At 42.2% G+C, this 21,026-nt stretch overlaps 1 protein-coding gene across 9 annotated transcripts; it reads right to left on the bottom strand.

Moving 5' to 3' along the window:
- Positions 1–152: 152 nt before the first annotated feature.
- Positions 153–19,369, bottom strand: atxn2 (ataxin 2). 9 transcript variants are annotated; one of them, XM_027277722.1, is made up of 27 exons: positions 19,290–19,369; positions 18,596–18,910; positions 17,047–17,077; positions 16,597–16,656; positions 16,126–16,197; positions 14,531–14,681; positions 13,753–13,767; positions 11,680–11,804; positions 11,379–11,470; positions 10,930–11,118; positions 10,025–10,197; positions 9,425–9,673; positions 7,611–7,793; positions 7,258–7,437; positions 7,012–7,119; positions 6,859–6,929; positions 6,382–6,755; positions 6,062–6,125; positions 5,808–5,954; positions 5,101–5,118; positions 4,400–4,472; positions 3,507–3,700; positions 2,854–2,980; positions 2,562–2,753; positions 2,248–2,477; positions 1,452–1,629; positions 153–749 (listed from the first exon to the last, which is right to left on the bottom strand). In XM_027277722.1, the coding sequence occupies exons 2-27, from the start codon at positions 18,703–18,705 to the stop codon at positions 721–723; spliced, it is 3,435 nt and encodes a 1,144-aa protein (XP_027133523.1). In that variant the 5' UTR covers positions 18,706–18,910; positions 19,290–19,369; the 3' UTR covers positions 153–720. The 9 variants fall into 9 exon arrangements, with proteins under 9 accessions (XP_027133523.1, XP_027133524.1, XP_027133526.1 ...); XM_027277723.1 differs by lacking the exon at positions 19,290–19,369 and having other exon boundaries at positions 4,406–4,472; positions 18,596–19,118; XM_027277725.1 differs by lacking the exon at positions 19,290–19,369 and having other exon boundaries at positions 2,248–2,459; positions 18,596–19,117.
- Positions 19,370–21,026: the final 1,657 nt, after the last annotated feature.

The following is a 21,026-nucleotide window of genomic DNA, read 5'->3' as shown; positions in this document are numbered from 1 at the left end:
GGTGAGAAGTGGGATCTGATCACCTCAGCCATTGTAATTTCATAAATAACGTTTCTCCTGTCCTCTTGGCTGCCAAAATGTGTTTATTTCACAGGAAGCTTCTTGTCATGTTTTTTGATTTTAGTTTGGTTAGAAACCTTTCATGTAGTCTGGAAACAAACGCAGCACATAGCAGCAGCAATAAACAGTAAGATTAATACTGTCTAAAGGTTGGAAGATTTTTTTTTTTTTCAGAACAAGGTGCAGACAAAATACAAGTTCCAGTTGAATTTTCTTCTTCACTCACTGATTAGTTACTCATTCTCTCTTTCACATCTTACTTGACAAGCTGACTCAAGTTGCAATTTTGGACCCCTGAAAGTGTGTGTATGTGTGTGCATCTGAACGGGTGTGTATTGTTTTGGGTGAGTATCTGTGTGTGTGTTTGCAAATGTCCGTATGTGACCAGGGGCTGAATAGGAGCAGTCTTGTCCGTTAAAACTCTCTCTAGCTCGTTAAAACATGTCACTGCATCAACCTGTTAACATTCTCTTATTGCCTAGTCTGGGAGGGGAGGGGAGGGAAGAGAAGGGAAGAGAAAAGCTGATGTGAAGCATGTCTGGTGAGGATGAGGAAAGAGAGAAGAGGGAGGGCTCTCATTCTCTTCATCGCCTGGTTATGAAGGCTCTGGTTGAGAAGCGCGACGCAGAGCGGGTCCCTCAGCTCGCTGGCGCCCTCTATCTACAGCTGCTGCTGATGATGAGGTTGCACTGCAGAGATGAGACAAAATGGGGGAAATGTAAAGTTCATGGAGCCACAGACCGCTCTCATTTTTCAACGCACCTGAAAACAACAGTCGATACGAATGTTGAGACAGTTTCCGCTTGCTGTAATCGTTCCAAACTTTGTCTAAAGGTGATAAATATTGAGCTGTCTGGATTAGACAAATCAAACCAGTATCCCCCCAATGTTACCCCAGAAAAAGAGAAATCTTTCTTCAAAAGATCAGAGTGTATCCATACTACAGCCTTTAGCAATTTAGCCCCGGGGGTCCATTTAATGCCAAGTTTTGGTACCCATCAATCTTAGCTACCCAGCTAGGGGTAGGGAGACGGACTCAAACTGTGACGGATCACGGTGGATGGCAGCTATTCTTGTTACAAGACTTAAGATGGCTAATGAGGGCAGTCATCATCTATATGACCTTTTCAATACCATGTAATAACTCCATATTAATGACTTGGATATCTTTTATGTTGTGCAAATACAAAAATTTGAAGTTATCCAATGAGCGGATAAATCAACCAGATCATATATGGTAAGCATTTGAATGTTGTGCACATACATGAGGATTAACGACAGCTAGTCAGACACAAGACACAATGTGTCACTAATCAAACATACCTCTTTATTTCAGAGGAAGGGAAAGCAACCCTTACACAGGAGTGCGCTAGTTAATAAAACAAACGTACCTTGTGGATGTGCCAGGTAGGAGAAATGTGTAGTGGAGGAAACAGGTATGGGGTTGAGGGCAGTCTGGGGCATAGGTGGCTGCGGACCTCCTGGAGGACCCTGGGTAGCCATCAGCATCATCGTGGGGTGGGTGGGTGCTGGGTGGTGAGATGGCACCATACCAGACTGCATATGGGCCTAGGTGTGAGGGAGAGTGTGTGTGCGACAGCGAGAGCAAAGAGAGAGGGAGAATGATGTTGAGAGAAAAACGCAAGGACAAGAGACAAGTTCAGACGAAATTCACCGCTCCTGCCTCTGTAGTAAGACCTGGGGAGCAATTTGTGGGTGTGGATTGTGGAATAAGTACACCATCTCTTGACAAACACCAAAGCACAGAAGGATAAATACGTTTTCTCATTTCTGTCTCTGTAAGTAACTGTTTCTTTAAAGAGAGAAAAGGCCCAGATATTTAACTGTCTTGTATTAGTACAGTTGGACGGCCTTTTGATCAATGAAAAACATTTTCCTCTGTGTCTTGTAGCGTGCAGTGTTCCTCTCGTAACTAAACACCACTTATTTCCACTAAGTAAGAAGTAAGATGTACATCCTAATCTAAACTGGTGCTGCCAAAACCCTATCCACTGCACTTACAGCATTATCAACACCCAAATATGACCCATTCATAAACTTAAACACCTGCTGGAACTGATCCCAGATTTCCTCACTCCCACACTGAAAGTCTCATCCACGAAACACTGCCAATCTGATTACTTGGCCGGAGCCTCTGTGGGCGGCTGATAGCAGGTTGCGACCTACCTGCTGCACGTGTGCCATGTGGTTGTGGTTGTAGCCGTGCTGCACCTGCTGTGGGTGGATATAGACTGTCTGCTGGGCAGAGGGGAACGATGCCTGGGGAGACTGAGGGTTGGGCCCTGGGGTCATGGAGGGGGGCGTCGGGGCCAAAGCAGAGTACATCTGCTGCTGCGGGGGCTGATTAGCCAGGTGTAAGGCCTGGGCTGCTGCTGCCGCTACGACACACGAGAACACTTTTAAACGCATTATTATAGTATTCCATTTGAAAATATCCAGCTCCAGCGGTAAGGCAGGAAAATCCCCACTTCCAATCTTACCTGCTGCTGCCTGCTGGTGCTGTGGGTGCTGAACTGGGCTGGCAGCCGGGTGGCTAGGAGGACCTCCATGTTGTGGAGGACCACCCTGCTGGGCTTGGCCTGTAGGCGTGGCAGAGGGCTGGGGGTGCTGTGGGTGAGGGTGCAAGGTGGCGCTGGGGTGGGGATACTGCTGATGCATTGGCCCTGGAGACACTGTGTGACAGGAATCATTGAAGACGGAAAATATTCAAACGGCGACATTCTGACCTGTTCATATTCATATGAAAACATATGCATGGTTGGGCTGACGTACCATACATGGTGTGTGTCTGCTCTGGGTACTGTGTGGTTGAGGAAGAGACGAGGCTGGGTTGGCCATGCGTGGGAGGCGCCATCATCCTGGCACTGCCCTGCATTACCGGACTGAACACATGCTGCGCCTGGAGGACACACAAGGACAAAGAGAAGATGGACAGCATCAGTAGTTGAGCCTGTGTGTGTGTGTGTGTTCTCCTCACCTAGGGGCTCGGTATCAAACATCAATACATTTTTGTTACCAAATGTATTTTAGCATCAAACGCCTGGTGTCATCTGATATTTACAATTTTACAGCATTTTATTAAAAAAGGTTGGCGGGTTGTTAAATAAAAATGATTTTGTGAAGAAGAACCAGGCACATGCTTGCATGCAAACAGGTAACAACCCTTCAGGCGTTCGAGGCAGGAACCTGCCGTCAGCTGCACAAATCAGAAGTGATGAAAAACTGGCACCCTGTCAGGCTGCTGGACCACAAGCATCTGTCAGACAAATGGCTGACAGCGAACAGCTGGGAGGGATAAAGACTGCCAGCACTAAGTGATGGCACCAAGGTTTTAACCGTAATGGTTGCATGCGGTTCTTGAGGGAGGAGCCTCCTGGGTGGAGCTAATTGTTCTGAAAGCGGTGTAGACGAGAGTCAAATCTTACCTGTGACTGGTAATGTGTCATCTGCTGGACCAGTGGCTGACTGGTGAACTGCTGCGGGCTGCAGGTGAAGTACTGGGCAGAGTATGCAGGGCTCTGTGCTACAATAGGTGGTCCCGCTGCCGTCGCTGGGTGCATCATGGTGGGTGTGCCTGGTGGGTGATGCTGGTCTGACCTCTGCTGTGGCATGTTGGGAACTGGAGATTCGCGTAAAAGATTTCATAGGGAAGAAGCTTTGTTTAACATCTTAAACTGGTTTTGAAAGAGGGAAATTATTTACTGAGTTGGCACAAATACAAGTCAAGATTTCAGCCCATTTGATCAAATTAGTCCTGATTTCACAAAGACACTAGTTGTCTAAAATAGTTAGTTAGCTGAACTGATAAATGCTTGAATTGATGCATGTAATAAATCCCCCATTTATGTAGCTCATCCAAGTGCAATTATTCCTTTATTCATTTCAACAGTTTGCACTAATCATATGCTCATATCAGTTTCTAATACTTGTATCAAATTCTGCCATCTGGACTTCATCTTTGACTGTTTTAACAGTTTGCTTTTATTGCATCTGTTCAATTTTGTTCTTACACTGCAAATCAATACATATAAAAGTTTATCATTTAGTTCCTGACTGCTTGACAGGTGATTCAGTTGCACGGCCTCCTTCTGTTAGAAACATGTCAGGAGATGTTTTCTACTCCTCTAGATTATAAACTGGTCTTTCTGAACACTTTTACGGCTGACAGAATCGATATGAAGTAATAGTACAGCTACAAAAAAAATAAAATAAAAAACATAATGCAACTCTTTCGTCGTGTTATCTGAGAAAGAAAGAAAGAAAGAAAGAAAGAAAGAAAGAAAGAAAGAAAATGAGACAAAGCAGTGGTTATTCTCACCTTTACCTGGTCTGTAGGGTTTAGACTGGCTGACTGTCATATGAGGCATCTGAACCTGGTACATAGCTGGAGACTGGAGTGAGGAAGGGAATGAGGATGGCAGACGAAGAACACAAGTTTATACTCAATCTCCACAGGGCGCTTTAGCATCATTTCTACAAGAATGGAGAGCAGCCCTCGACTAAAAACAGATGAATGTTTGCTCATTTGTGTGGGACTTTGATTTTTACTACCACTCTGTGGGGCTTTTAACTGTTGCTTTAGTAGCCTACCCCTCACACAGCCCAAACAAAAAACATATTAAAAAAAAACATATGCGCATGTGAGATTGGGAATTATCTCTTACCTGGGACCACATGCATGTTCTATGCCTGTCTATCAATGGGCAGAAAAGTGTGTTTTACAACTATGACTGCTTGTCATCTTCCACATTATACACCATGCATTTCTATTACGAACAGTACTGCAGCAAAAACATAAGAGCCTTAACTCCTATTAGCTTCCGGCCATTTGTTCGGGAAAACAGATGAAGCCAATAGAAATAAGATGACGTTATAAGACCATCTGTGGTGACAGTTTAACATGAATTGCAATAAGAAGTTGGCAAACCAACATCTGATGGCATTAATTCAACAAGCAAGCAAAACATCTCAGTACTGATTGGGCTTTAAAAAATAAAAGGATTTAAAAAATTCACAAACCTTCCATATTATGCTTTTCTAATGGAGCGAGAGAGAGAGGAGGAGGGGGAGAAAAGGAAAAGAGAACCACTCTTTAGTTGTTCACCAAGGTATTTTATCGTTTACACGTGTCTGATGTTGGATCACCAAGTTTTTCTTAAAGCAACACAGGAAAAAATATTGATTTATGACTACAAATGTTAACTTTCATCAGAAATGTGCTAGAAAACCTTTGATTTAATACTGAAAAGATTACGTTGACATCGTATTGCACACTATTTTCACAGTTCTTCCTTTCTTTAAACATTTCTAAGCTTGTCATCCCAAACATTTACCTAAACATTTTTCAAATTCAGCAAAAATAATTCAATTCAAAAGAACAGAGCCTTGAAGATGGCAGAGTAGAGTGATGATGAAGGATGCGCATAATCTGCATATCAAGGTGTACAAAGAAAACAAAACTACAAAAAAAAAAAAAAATTTGTGATGTAGCCTATTAAAAATAAAAGAAAGAAAAGCAGAGGAAATAATGTTGGCATGCATTAGAGATAAATCAGATGGAAAACACCAAAATGAGGTTGAACATAAGCAGACATGTTTGCAGAGCTCATGGTGATGGTCATCAGGGATCTTTAATGAACGTTCATAGAGATACAGTGTGATACTGTGCTGAATACAAACAATCTGACCTCATACTGCACATTACAACATGTAGATGAGGGTCTCACCTGCACTCCAGGGCTGACTGGTGTGAGGGGATACATCTGGGGAAAGCAGACCGTCTGACCGTACACAGTTGGGGGCTGCTGGACCACAATTGAGGGGCTCGGCTGGCCCTGAGGCCGTGGAGGCGTCGGGGTGTTGGCTGGTTTAGGCTGATTAAGGAGAATATAAAGCGAGACATTAAAAAAATCAAGCTCAATAACAAACTCAGTTTGTGGTGTTTTAATTGTGTAGCCTGGCAGCAGCATGACATACTGACCTGTGTATTGAACCTAGGTTTGAACTCATTGGCATTCGGGTTCAGGGTTGATTTTCTCACTTGACTGCAATCGAGAACAGACAGTGAAAAAGCCATCATTTAAAAGGATCAGTCTGGAATTAATATTACAATTTTCAATGGTGGATTTATGGACATTTGTTGCTCTAGTGAGGATCATCATTTTTGGATCACATTGAACGTATATAGCAAAGAATAAAATGTATCAGGATCAGGTCTGGTGACTGGTGGTTTGGCCCACAAAGTATCACCGGATGTATCCTTTAAAAATATACAACCTCCCCTCTCAACATTCAACTCACTCTTGTACTGCTTCTTTTTTCTCCTCTTTCTCCTCGTGCTTGGGTCCACTGAATGTGGACTGCGTGGCTGTCGTCTGAACTCCCTGTGATGTCATATCCAGCCCCGCCCTCTTCTGGTCTGGGGCTGAAGGAGATGGGGACAGTGCAGCGGGGCTGCCAGGCTTACTGGTGTTCGTGGTAGTGGTGGTGGTGGATGGTGCTGGGACACCACCTGGGGTGCCAGCAGCAATCACTACAACACCCTCTTCATTGCCATCCCGCCCCACTGTGGAGGCTTTGTCCAGGGGAAGGTCTTTAGGCTTGTCTGCTGGATCTCTGGGAGGCTTGGTCATCATCTGGTCAAAGGCAGGGTCTGAGTTTGAACTAGACTGCAACTGGAAGAGGGAAGGTGAGAAGAGCGGTTAGAGGAGGTAAACACACGGCGAAAGATGTAGTGCAGCCACAGAAACATGGAGATAGTTAGAAAAAGATACTTACCCTAAAATCTACACTAAATTTCTTTAAATTATCTATTTGTTTTCTGTGGTCTGGTGCCATAGAAGGGGGTCCTGTAGGGTGAGAGAGATGATTGAGGGTTTATCCAAATGGAGCCAGATTCTAGTGAATACTGCTGTCTAGTGTATAGTGTACCTTTACAGACTGGTCTGGTGATACTAGGTGAGCTGTCCAAAGGCTTGATGTTCTCCTTGTTTGCTGTGGGTGATGTTTGTCTTGTCTCCTGGACACGACACTCTTTTGCTATACAGAACAGAAAAAAAAAAAGTCCGTTTCCTCCCAGCAGCAGAGCAAGAATTTGCTAACAGTGCTTCAGACACTGACAGAACATGCACTAAGACGTCAAATCCAAGCACATGTGTGGGTTCATTTTAAACTTACCATCTCCTGATGAAGAGATGACCATGTTGGGGGTGGGGCTAGCAACAGTAGGAGAAGAAGCTGATGTAGGTGTAGCAGCAGTTTCCACAGGAACTGTTCCTGTCTGGGGTGAAGGGAGGGAGGAGGAGCCAGTGGAGACTCCACCCATATTGTTCTGTCGAGGGGAGCGAGGTCTGTGAGCTGAGGATGGGAAGAAGTCAGAAATTGGTGATACAATATATAACGATATCTCCTTTGCAGATACTGTATACTCCAGTGTCTGATATAATGAAATAGAAATATTTATAAAGTTGGACATTTATCAAAATAAAAACACACAGAAAGTAAAGAAATAAAAAGAAAATCTATCCTACCTCCACTGACCACCGAGGACCATGTTCCTCCGGAGGAGCTGCTCCTGGTTGGTGGAGTCACGGGGACCTCTCCAGGGGCATTGTGGGAAATTAAATCCACTCCTGGAGGAACGCCAGTCCGGCAGGGTGGCACTCTGTGAGCACGAGGCGTCCGCTGGGATTTTGGAGACATCCTGGGTGGACCTATGGATGAAAAAAAGACAGATGAAGTCAGGCAGAGCTCCATAAACACACAGTGGAGGTGAAGTAAACACAGTGAACAGCCTGTGAACAATCTGTGTCTCATAAAAGCTTTGAAAAACCCGAACCTCTGCACTGGTTACATTTCAGTCTAAGGTTTAGATATCACATACACACACGGTATTGTTATTTTGTGACATGCATGTTAGTGGAAAAAAAACTGCAGATGATCCTGTAAAGTGATCCAACAACACACCACACTTTTCAAACCAAAACCAAGTGAAGTAAGAGATGAGAAATGGGGAAACGGAGGAAAAAATGTGAGGTGGAAACCTGTGTTGAAATAATTCACTGTTTAGCAAAGTTTGCACACAAACACTAGATGGAGGTTTGCCCTGTTAATTAAAACATTTCAGAAGTATAAACAGTCCAAAACTATTTGGATAGCAACACATGAAACAAGGACGTGTTTGCATATAGTTTTGAGGTGTTTAGGTGTGAACATGGCAGGACTTTTTTTTTAAAATAATAAATAAAATTAAAAAAAAATTAATTACAAAGTAACTTAATTGTCTTGTTTGCGGTCCTCCAGTGGTCGCTGTAATAATGTTAACTTGTGATAAAAAGGTACAACAGATAACACTGCTGCCCAACAGTGCTGCTGGGACAGACTTACAGACATTTGATCAAAAGACACGAATGGCAGAAAAGCTCAATGATGAGTTAACAGTTACTCTTCATCTTGACCTTCTCTTCGACAAAGTGGTGACTTGGTGTTTTCAGTGGCCTTAACTGCTAAACAGAATGCACAGCACACACTGTGGCGCACCCACATGCCAAGGTGAAACTGCCTGATGCACTGACAAAGGATCAGTTTTGTGACTTACCAAATCCTCAGGCCGTGCCCTAACTGCATGCGATGCAAGCGATCAGTTTAATTTCATCATTGGCTGCAAATGATGCAGCACTGAACATCGCTTTGAGCTGAACTTTTGTCGGATGGCATAAATTCCTGACGCTCAAATTGGAAGCATATGCTAATTAATACTGTTGATTAATAAAGTTGAAATAAGGAGTTCTCTAAACAATGCCTTTTTATTTAACCTGAATAAGGTCGCAGCTAGCTGAAGGCAGACTTCCAGCATCTGGAACATCCTGGTTGTTTCTGGTAAGAAAACACATGATTGCTTATAACAATCTACTTGGCTCTATTTTATGGAATTTCCAGCAAAAAAAACATCTAAATATCGCAATATGAAAAGTGTGTTTTCAATTTAAAAAGTACAAACATGGCACAAACAAAAGTGCATATTTAACGTACTCTGTGTCCGATTATCGCGTCTCATCACTTAATATCAGCTCACATTCAGTTAGGACACGGTGTCACAATTTCCATTTGTGTAGAAATTGAAAATCTGACCCCAAATCAGTCTGAAGAAGCCGTTTCACCTATTTGTGTTGATCCACACTAGACCTGGGCAAATGTATTTTTGAAAGTGGTTTTCTTATTTAATTTTCAAGACACTTCTAACATCTTTCAAGATGATTGGGAATTTTCTTTTCCATATTGAGCTCAATCCATCCACCTTCAACTCGTGCCTTTGCCCAGGTCTACTCCACACTGATGTGGGTACCTTCTGAAGACATGCGTTTGGGCAGAGTGGAGGCTGGCGACGTGGGCCCATGGTGGGAAAAGGAAGATGAGGAGGGGGGATAGGAGGGGTGGGATGAGTGAGAGGGAGGCCTGGAAGGTCGAGAGGGGGGTCTGGAAGGTGGCCTGGTGGGCGTGGTCGCCCGAGGAGGCAGGGAGGAGGGGCCAGACTGGTAACGAGAGGGGGGGCGGGAGGAAGGAGACGGACAGGGTGAGGGCCAATGGGATGAACCTAAAAGAGGGAAGGACAAATGATCAAGGATGACAACCAGCGGATGACAACCAGTTAAAGTGGGGAAAACAAAAGGTATAGCAGGACAAAAAGAGGGGGAGATTAATATAAGAAAGAATGGATGGCAAGCCAGGAATTAAATGACTTAATTGACTTATGATAAATGCATAAAATTGATTAACAGCAACAAATATGAACATCCCAGAGACTCAACACCACTATCAGTTTTACATCTTTTATACAGCAGAAGATAACAGTGCATCTCTGTATGTGTCACAAGTATTTTATACATGGTGTTTATAGGGTATAGAAAAGAACACCACAGGTTTGTGCATGATGTATTTAACGCACCTCCGTTAACCACCCTCTGGTCAGCCCCGGAGCTAGGACTGTAGTCATGAGGTCCTGGTCGAGGAGCTGATGGTCCAGCTGAGCTCTGAGCCAGGCGAGGTGAATTCTGACGTCCCGGTCCCCATGACATCGCCTCCCTGTTCCTCTGACCTGGAGGAATGTACTTGTTCTCTCTGCGCGCGCACACACACAGACAGCACCGGCAGAGACAATAGTCAAGATAACAAAGGGGAGGAATTAATTCTACACTCTATTACATTCAACTAAGTACTTCTCATCAGCCAAAATGAACATGTTTTCTTTAATTACTAAGGAAGTATTTGTTCTCGGAACAGCTGCTGTCTACTTAGTGAATTTGCTGGAATTACTTTGTCTCCCTTCAAGGCTTAACTATGTTTCTCAAGCCGGTGCCTTTCTACTGCAGACCCACAATCATTAGGTACTTGTACAGTAGTGCATGTACTGTGGGGAGAACGTTATTTAAAAAAATTAAATGTGGCTTATGCCATGCCTTTGTAAAATCTTAGACACCGGAAATTAAGTACACAATTTTATTTGTAGCCAGTTTGACTGGACGAACATGTTGCTACTTGTGTAAAAAAACATTATAACAATAGATCATGAATGACATATGTTCCAACAAAACTTACTGACTCAATTATCTGCTGGGCCAGCTAAGTGACTTTACAGTATGTCCATTTAACAACAATATATAGGATTGTAAATGTTGCAGTGTTGTTAAGCTGCTGCATTTTAAAGTAGCTGACATTTTAGCACACATCAACAGCCAGTAACAATGAGAGTAAATGAAATCTGAGAGGCACATACTGGTTATTATGATTACATAACTGGCAAGGTCTGCACTGCTAGTAGTATGTAAGTGTGTATGAGTGTCTTGGTCTCACCTGCTAAGTGTATGGGGCTCCCTTTCCCCTCGCACCACAGCAGTATACTTCTCCTCCTCAGAGCGTTCATCATTCTCCAGGGCCACACGGGCCTTGTATGTGGCACTGGCCTCAATCTCCTCTGCCAGCTGGGCAGCACGCGCCTCCCTCTTGAGGAACTCTTCTGAGTTGTCCCGCTCCAGGGGGACCCTGGGAAACAAGCTCAGGTCAGACAAGGGCAGCAGGGTGACGGAGTGACTAAGGAAGGCCTGATATTATGTTTTTACTTTTGTTACGCGAGATCACACCAAACACAGTTAAAGAGTGATGTACGTGTGTGTGTGTGTGTGTGTGTGTGTGTGTGTGTATGTGTGTGTGTGTGTATGTGTACGTGTACATGTAGATTACTTATATGCAAGAAAATGTGCTACAAAAGAGAACATGTTCTAACAGGACATAAAGAAACTTACGTATATGTGGACAGGCTGCTGTCATATGTGGACAAGACTCCATACTTCTCCTCATTGTACTTGAACATGTCATTGGGGTCCCACCCGTTTGACTGAAAGAGAAAGAAAGAAAGAAAGAAAGAAAGAAAGAAATGGAGCTTATAGAAGGCCTTTATACAAATGATCAATGCTGTGGATCAGATGGCATAACCTGTGTTTACATCTGTTGCTGTCATTTATGAAGGCCTGTATGGATTCCATTTTCTATGCACTCACAAGCGTAGCATTAATCAGATTTCTTGTGTTTGTGTCGTTTTCTTACCACATCTGTATCCAGAGACTCGAGGCTGTCAGAGTTGTGGGTCTCTCCTCCATCCCAAGGCTCTAGATCTTTCTCTTTATGCTCGCCATTGATCCTACTGCTCACTGCTGCATCTGTGAAGTTGTCTGCGGCACACACACACACACATCAAATACATATTTATGTACAGCCGACTGCCACGCACAAACACATAATCTCTCTCACACACACACACACACACAGAAGCTCATGATGGTATACAGTCACATGGCTGCACTCTTAATTGTTTATGCAGGGAAGCGCTCATGCCTCAAGAGCTTCTGCCACAAACTCTCACAGCAAAGGTCTACATGGAGGTAGTGGTGGTTCACCAGGCACACCCACTCACAACCAGACATGGGTCTAACTGGATTGGGGAAAAATCCTTTCAAAGAAAAATTGAGCTATTGCTTGAGCTGGCCTTAGTAAAGCTAACAAGATAAAGGGTTCTGGCAGTGTGAGCAACAGTATGAAAACAGCCTTGTAAAAACAGATTTAGTTCCTGACCACTATCCCAGTCTGTAACAAAATATACCAATTAAATCATGAGTAAGACTGCAATATTTTCAGCTGGCTAAAGCGTCTACATAGCCTGACTTTCTGCCCCCCACTTCATTTATTTCTCATCACCACAGCAACAGCTTGAAAAGCAACATTCACATGTATAAAACTACTTGTGTGTGGACTATAGTCCACACATTTAGGACCATTCATTATATTTCACTAAACTTACAGGACACTTTAGTTGGCTCAACTGAAACCAGGGAAAGGCATGCTCAAATAAAAACCCCAATTATATATTTGAAAGGAAATCTGATCTCATGTCAGACCAAGTCTGCTCGCACATTCTCAGAACTGGCACCAATGGACTATGTGCATAAAGCATCTGAGCCACCTGCAGTTACATAACTCAGTCATCCCAACTCATCCCACAATACAAAGTGCATTTAAGCATTTCTAGAAGAGAGCAAGTTCAGAAATATTAGATCGGCATCATACAGACAGCTGGACTAACAGGCCTGAATTATATTAGTAGAGGTGGTCGGTATACTCAGTGCACACTGTCCATCCAGGGAATCGTACATAAAATAAGGAACATTTACAAATCAAACGTAGGCATAGTGAGGGGTAAGCAAACATGCATTTAGATTGCAGTCAATTACAAGTCCTCAAAGCACTTCAGGGCCAAACCAAATTAAACATCGTGACATAACTATTTAAAACAATTCTCAGAAAGAAGATTAAGGTGCAAATGCTCAACATGAGATTTCAATCTGTTGCTTTCAATGGAATCATAGTCGGCGCTTAGTATTTCCATTTATGCATCCAGCTCTGATTGGAGCTGAGTCTGGAGTCCAGTGGGGTTTAAAATCCAGTGCCTCAGCAGAACTCCATATTTAGGAAAATAAAACAATGATCTAAAAGATAAGTTAAAACAAAAATAATAACCATACGCTTCCTTTTTCTGAGTGTGAGTATTGCCTTTGTTGGCTGGTTACATACAGGCTCCAACGGCACCTCAACCATAATAAAATGAGCTACTACTTATATCTTAAATATTAACTAAATATAACTTAAAATGACAGCTTTAACTAAAACTACAGTTAGTGTTAGTTTAAAACAAGTATTAGTTTACTACATTAAGCATTTTAAACTATTAGCTGTACATCTCTCACACATTCTCATAAGTCCTCATAAGTAAGGCCATGCGTATGATGACCGAGGCTTCAATTTTGAACCTCTTCTGACCTCTAAAGTTAAAGCTGGTGTATGATAGGGAAGGTGGCAACTCTTCCACCGAAAGCAACATCCAGTCTAAAAGATAATAAACGATCTGGTGAAATGATGGAGCAAGAGTGATCGGCATTAGATATTTGATTTGTATTTTTAAAAGGTTATATGAAAAGCAGTATTCGCCAAATTCTGTCATCAAATTGGATTTAAAATGCAGCAAATAAGGTAGCAACAGATCAGACCAAAGCCAAAGAGATTCACTTTTTTTTTTTTTTGAGTGCATACAGAGATGTGCAAGAGGACAAAACAGCCATATATTACCTGTATCAGAGGAGACTAGACCATTGGAAAGAAAAGACAGACAGATGACAAAGAATCAGAAGATAGACTGACAGATAGGATGACTGACTGGTGATCACACCAACAGTTGACTTCTTTTTCAGCAATTTTAAAATATGGATCATCTGCATGTTTTAATGGGAAGTTAATTCATAGTTCTAGCCAAACTCAAGATCACCAAAACTGGTGCTTCAGATTGTTTACTTTTCTGCAAACATTGTGAAATTTCCAGTCAGCTCACAATTCTTCAATTTAATAATTATTTGACTTCTAGATGTGGCACAAGTGCAGCGCTATCTCTTCCAATCATGTGGTGCAGCCCTCACACCTTTTCACCTGTTTTCACGCAGTCCATTATTGTTCAAATGAGAATTGTATGGGTCAAGATGAATTAGATGAAAAAGACTTGTTCGGCCTTTATTGAATGTCCTTGCTGTGCCAGGGCAACCTTCGGACCAATCAATACATCACATTAGTCTTCAATGACTGGCCACTCAGAGCGGACACACGAGATTTAACTCATGCCAGAGCCTTTGTGACATCAAGGTAGTGAATATAGTCTGCAAAAGATCAATATGTTGAATGTATGCACTGATAGGCATTCACTCAGGCATGTGTTTATTTTTGTGTGTGCGCAATGAATACAAAGTGACAAACTCATTGAGTGACATTGTGTAAGCTTCACTGGTTTTTAGTACAAGGCCAGATAGACTGCTGAATGTATCTAGATAATATTTGTCAACAGAAACATTCTCAGTACCTTTCCTGGCGAAATTCAGGTCCACATCTTTGAAGGTCACCACAACGACATCTGAGGCCTTGAAAATTATGCTCTCCACAATATCCTCTTTCCTGGGAGCTATGCTCGGCTCTGGGCTCTTTCTGTGGGCTGCATCCAATACCAGGTCACACTGAGGGACAAAGTTATGTTCAAATGGATTAAAGGGGAATCTGAAATACAGCAAAATCCTAAATTATAGAAGAGATGAGGAACCATGGAACATCATGGAGGATCAAGACCATGAATTCATCCAAATCGTACACCAGTTGTCTGAGGACGTCACCTTGAGCTCTGGGGAATTATGGTTACTTCTTTCACCATTATCTGACATCAATATTAAATTATGAATCAAAAAAGGATAGATTAGAAGATTAATTAAACCTCATGAGCAGAACCAGAGAAGAGAGAACCTAATCCTTTATATCAATTGATGTGAATGTCTTGGCCCAGCATGCCACATCAACATGTTTGCCTAAGTTTTTTTGGGCTGACAGCATATATCACCAAAAGTCTCCAGAGGGTAAGATTTGGAGTTATTGACAGAATACGTGTATAATCACCTGGAAATAAGACTTGTTGCGTTTTTGTGTGGGAGTGGGTTTCTACACTTTCTACACTGGCTCTCGTTGTGTTATTCTGCAAGTTTCATGGGCCACTATATGTTCTCCCACACGCTTGGGAGGGGATGGTGAGGTGAGGGGTAAGCAGTTGGTTGGAATCTGAAACCTTGCCGCAAAATGCCACTAAATCCTTGAAGCTTTCTGCTCATTTATGGCACCCATGCCAGATGGAGGAGCTAGTGAGTTGCAATGGGAGCAGACACAACTTCTAATGTCCTAAAAACAAGAAGTTTTGACTACAAACTAGTACAATATTGTGGAGAAATACAAGTCCTGCAACCAAACATTACACTGTTGACTTGGAGACAGTGTACAAAGGGGTAGAGGATACAGCTCTGTGAATATTTCAGTGTGTTTGACTGTTCAGCTTGCACACACTGTGGTAATAAAAGCCAAATGTGATGCTTTGTTTTGGTCTCAAAACAGAGTGGTGTGTTTGCCTGTGCAAGCACGCCAAATTCAATTTCTTCTGGAGTCTCCTGCCAGCCTTACTCACATTTCAGTCACACAACCTTAGGAAAGAGGTGGGAGATATAAGATACATAAATATCAACCCTACTGTTTGGTGTGAAAACAGGGAATAATGTATCTTACTGACATCCTAACAAGAACTGAAGTTAAAGCCAAGCTCTGTCAAGTAAACTGGACAGAATTGCTTAGGTTAAGCTTTTCATTTGTGCAAAACGATATTTTCCCCACAGGAGAAAGATTAGGGAATATGTCAGCCTAAAAGGGAAAATGAAGGGCTACATACCTCTCTTCCATAAAAGGAAAGATGGAAAGGGCGATCTTTGTCTAAAACACCTCAGGGGTGAAGCTGGTATTGAGTGCTGGCTGGGCACCATCTTCCCAGCACAGTTAACATTAATCATTAGTACTTCTATTGAGGAAATCAAGGATCTAGTTCAATGTTATCGCCTATAAAGAACTTTGCACTGTGTGTGTGACCCTTACCTCTGGACCGTATGTCTTAAATACTCCTTCATAGACTGCGCCGTTTTTCACTTTTAGCTCGCACTTGGCCCCCTATAAATGAGCAGACCTATCATTATTCACTGTATGCAGTGTCAATGTCAATTTACACATTCAAAAAACAAGTTCTGAAACCCATCTGCTGTGAAACAGATAAATGATTGATCAATCTCTGCTTTGTTTATGCAACCAGCTGTCTCTACAAATCACACAGGCTTTGTTTACAGCAGCATAGACATTTTGAAGAAACACCATGTGGTGAAAGACAGACTGCACGTACGTACTGCCGTTACAAATTCATTTACAGTAAGCGTGATTCACATGATTGTTTATAATCAAGTTTAGTTTTTGTCACTGCACTTATTTCTGCATTCATTGTTGTTATTACACACAAGACAAAATTCAAGGACATACTAGACATCATGTCAAAAACACAACACACAGTGAACATACCACCACTGAAGTCAAGACATGGACCATCCTCATATTTGCATATACACCATTGAAAATTACCTAAAGAAAAAAACGCAGTTAACTTCTGGTGTTTTCCATTTGCACAGAAAAAGTACGCTACGCACGCTCTCACAGCCATGTGACACCTATTGGACATTTGTTCCATTCATAATGCATAACTACAGGAAACAGATATTCAAGCACTGGATTTATGTCTCTGAAGTCTATACCAAGCAACCTTTAAAGTAAACTGCATGCCTTTAAAAAAAAAAAAAGGAAAAAGTATTATACTATTCAAATGACTGCACAGAATAAACAAAAGCAGCATGAATTCAGTATGTGGGTTTTCAAAAATCAGCCTTCCCTTCTCAGGTATACCAAACTTCTGCTGATCCATGCCTATTTGGCACACAAGCTATTTTCCACTGACTTAAAAGAGTAGATACTTACTGCTGCAGGACCTTTACCGCTGTGTCTTCCCCTGAAAGAAAAGCATGGCATCGCTGTCAAACTGGTCATCATCCACGACACTGAATTTCTTGCGTAGCATGCTGAAGCAAAGTGCTCTCTGATGGGAAGGAGGAGGGGCGTGCAGCCGAATGATAGAAATCTCAGGAGAAATTCAATGAAATGTCTTACAAATGGGAATTTTCATTGCACACTTGAATGCAAAGTAGATGCAGAAATTTCCTGACCGGTTTGAAAAATGCTCAATGTAGGCTACTAAAATGTTTGGCTGGCATCAGCCAAACATTTTAGTAGCCTACATTTTTTTTTTTTTCCCAAGCATGTCCTAAAATGCACCTTGTTCAGCAGCTGGCACACAGCCAGCCATTCACACTGGAGTCAATGTAGGCAATGGCCACATTCCCTACATTATACCCGTTGTAGTAAACGAGTAATGGGCTCACTTGGACACAATCATTTCCTAAATACTAAACCCGTTATGTGCGTTTGTATGCCTTATAGTCCCAAAATCTGATTTGACAATATCTTCACAAGGCCTTTATGGATGAAACCTACGCAACCTACGGACGTACTGTCCTAGTGACCGGTGAACAGAAGCCTGACTAAATTAACACCATCAAAATGTACAATACGCATGCATCCCCTGCACTGGCAGTATATGTTTGCTTTATCTAAAAGGACGACACGTACAGAAATGTCATGCTTCAAGGACACAAATTCACACGAGCAACGACGGCAACGTCAAGGTTGAAAGCCCGTCCGTCCGTCCGTCCGTCCGTCGGTCGGTCTGTAATTTCTCCCCCCTTCTCCTCCTCCTCCTCCTCCTCACCCCTCGTCTCCACACCCGCCCCTTTCTATCGTGCGCCCACACGCTTTATATCAATTTCTTGGCAAACCCGTTGCAGCAATATTGCGGTAACGTAGCCGAGCTTTACATGCCAGTCAAATGAAAACAAACACAGCTGCTTTTATCGCAGTCTCTCGGGTTGAGAAGTCGCCCGGCTGCCCCCGTTAGCTAACCGATATAACGCTGAATGAAGCAAGTGCACTGAATAACAAGCATGGGCTGTCAAACGGCTAATTAAGGCTAGCTTAAATTGACTCCGACCTGATAGTAAACTGATATCAGCAACTTGGCGAACAGCTTCAATGCCACACACGTGGGGGGCGAAAAAATATATATATATGTTTGTCCGCCCAAATATGTCTAAATGCATAGTCAGAGACCAGGTGATATGTCATATCTAACGTGCAAGAAGGAGGCAACGTAACGTCGAAGTTGCAACATTATTGGAGCAAGCAGACAGGCCTCGCTAGCTTAAACTGCATAACGATACGCTAGGTGACCAACACGTCGCAAGGCCCACATACCGTCCACGAACACGTACTGGATTTGGACCACTTAACGGGAATGTCATCTCTCAAAACTGCTACCGTTGAAAATGATTGTGTCCAAGTGCTGAAAGCTGGCCACGTTAAAACCAACGGTTGTGTTTTTATGTCGCTACGTTGACGTTTTAATTTCACAGACCTGCCCAGATTCGGTCTTCCCCCGCCGCTTCCTCCGGCACCGGAGGCGGCGGCTCCAGCGGTGTTGCCACCGCCGGGCTTGCTGCGATTTCCACCGGCCTTCATTGACATTGTGATCCCATAAAAGACGGCGTCTTAAAACGACCAGCTTCACACGGCGGTTTCTTGGCGGCGAGGCGGCGTGTGTTTGTGTGACAGTCGGCTCTGAGATGTGGCTAGCTCGCGGGCTAACGTCAACGTGCCTCTTGAGGAAGATGCTATGCTATGGAGCTAGCTGCCCAACCGTTGCTAGCCAAATTAGCAATCTGTACAATTCCTATTAAAACAGAAATAAACAATATTTAAAAAAGACAACACGCACCAATCACTCTTCCAAAATAAACATGGGGTGTTACACCTCCTGTCAGTCTGTTATGTAAGCCTAACAAAAAATGCGATTATCTCAAAATAGGGTTTACAGCTATCTCGGGCTCTTTCCGTTGCTAACAGCGAAAAGACCAAAACAGTCTGAAAGGGGACAAAAAACAGCGGAGGGATATATGAAAGGCGTAACGGCTCACAACATATAACGCGATATTCCTACACTGTGCTCTTTGACAGACACGAATCTGCTAAGATAAAGACAAGTGTAGTCATATTTAATTAAGGCCGACAAAAGAAATGCATAAATTCTGCTTAGTTTTTAAAATCCGTACCTACAGCATGGCACTACTTTCAGGAAGTCCACGGCTATTCTGTGGCATCCACGTGAGCCGGCGAACACACTGCACACACTGAAGCACGCGCATAGAAACATACTATTTACACACTCCCGTGTGTATTTGTGTGTATTTGTGTATTTGTGTGTGTGCATATTGATGGAAACTAAACTTGCACATCGCAACATGACTGCTCACAATTAGCCCGAGAAGGTTGACACTGTCTTCAAAGGTATTCGCACCTCGCAAACAACTGGTCTGACCTGTCAGCCGCGTTAAACTGACAATCAGCATATTCATAGAAAGATACACAGTGAGGATTTTGTCTCTACTGCATAGAGAAAAATGTGCAGCTGGTAGGAAAGTAAGGAATTCCTATTATTATAGTTGACACCTAAACACATGCGCTATGTTATATTATGTCCAATAAATGTATTCCCGCTATATAAAAATTATGTCAGGCTCCTGATGACTGATGTGTTTTTTCTTAAAGTGTCTTAATGTTTTTTTTAATTTTTTCTTATGTCTATATGATCTCTTATGTATATCTATGTCGTACTTTGGATGTAGCCATGTTTTTCTTTCTTTAAAGAATATATAATTAAATATTAATGATAATGATGAATTATGTTATGATAAACTATGTTGAGATTAGGTTTACTTTTACAATTTCCAGGCTCAAACTGTAATGAGACTCAATGTTTTCCAGTTTTCCTGGTTATTATAACTTATTCTATATTAGTTGCACACTACAGGGGGAGAGATTGTCCATATGTCAGATGTGTTTTATAATTTTCCATTTTATCCTAACTGCATTTTTAAACACACCATTGTACGTTTTGAAATGCAGCCAAAGTACAGTGAGTCTTTGTATTTAAGAACTGACTAGGTCAAATTAGACTAATTATTGTGCACATGCATTGGATTGTAGGTTACAGGTGTACCTAAAAATGGTCAGTGTTCACAAAGAGAAACTGTACCCCTTCTTCCTACAAACAAAATACTTGATAATCCATAGACCTATAACTGCTTAACATATTTATAAATCACCTTAAGAAATGTATAATTCAAATTAGAAATTTGTTTTTCTGAAAAAAGAAAAAATCAAATTGAAATTGCTATGGAAAAATTAAACCTATTATTAAATAAAGGGTATCTTGATCAAAAACTATAAAGAGTGGTATTGGATTTGTCTTGTGTTGTGACTTTATTATTATTAAAAATACACAATTTCATCAGCAGCACTTTTATATAGGGCATTTCTTTTTAATCACATTTCTACCCCACATAGGACATCTGGAGCAGCAGATTCATGCTCTGACCCTTTCACAGAGGGGCCCTGAGTTCCTAGGCCACTCTGATCCATCATTCAGGTGCACCCCGATATATTTTTTTGGCTTGAACCACCTCAGCATCCTACCACTGCATGTATGCAGGGATCAGAGGAGGCTTATAGTCCCAAATCAGCTGTTCAGCTGCAGATGGTTCAATCTACACTACCCATCAAGTCGCTCATAACAGTTTCTTTTCTCCTTCACATAGTACCAAAACATTTTGGGGTGACTTAGGCCTAAATATTAGAAGGTCAATTATGTGTCTAATCGACCATTTCATGTGATGGCTTCTTAAACTGTATTTATTTTTATTTCATCTGTGTGTGTCATGTGGTCAGTCTGTCTCTGTACATATGTATTGTCTGTACAATTTGTTAATAAAGCTTATTTAAAAAAAAAA

This window comes from Larimichthys crocea, chromosome III (genome assembly GCF_000972845.2).
Source record: "Larimichthys crocea isolate SSNF chromosome III, L_crocea_2.0, whole genome shotgun sequence".
Taxonomy (NCBI): domain Eukaryota; kingdom Metazoa; phylum Chordata; class Actinopteri; family Sciaenidae; genus Larimichthys; species Larimichthys crocea.
The sequence above is the reverse complement of the archived record's forward strand: the minus strand, read 5'-3'. Positions and strand labels throughout refer to the sequence as shown.

Bases quoted from the DNA above. Each gene is read 5' to 3' on its own strand.
- atxn2 (XM_027277722.1), bottom strand. From the start codon at position 18,705: ATGTCAATGAAGGCCGGTGGAAATCGCAGCAAGCCCGGCGGTGGCAAC. The intron at 16,198-16,596 runs GTATGTTCACTG...GCTCATTTATAG, and splicing joins ATGTCTTGACTTCAGTGGTG to GGGGCCAAGTGCGAGCTAAA. The intron at 5,955-6,061 runs GTCAGTATGTCA...CTCCTTAATCAG, and splicing joins AACCTAGGTTCAATACACAG to CCTAAACCAGCCAACACCCC.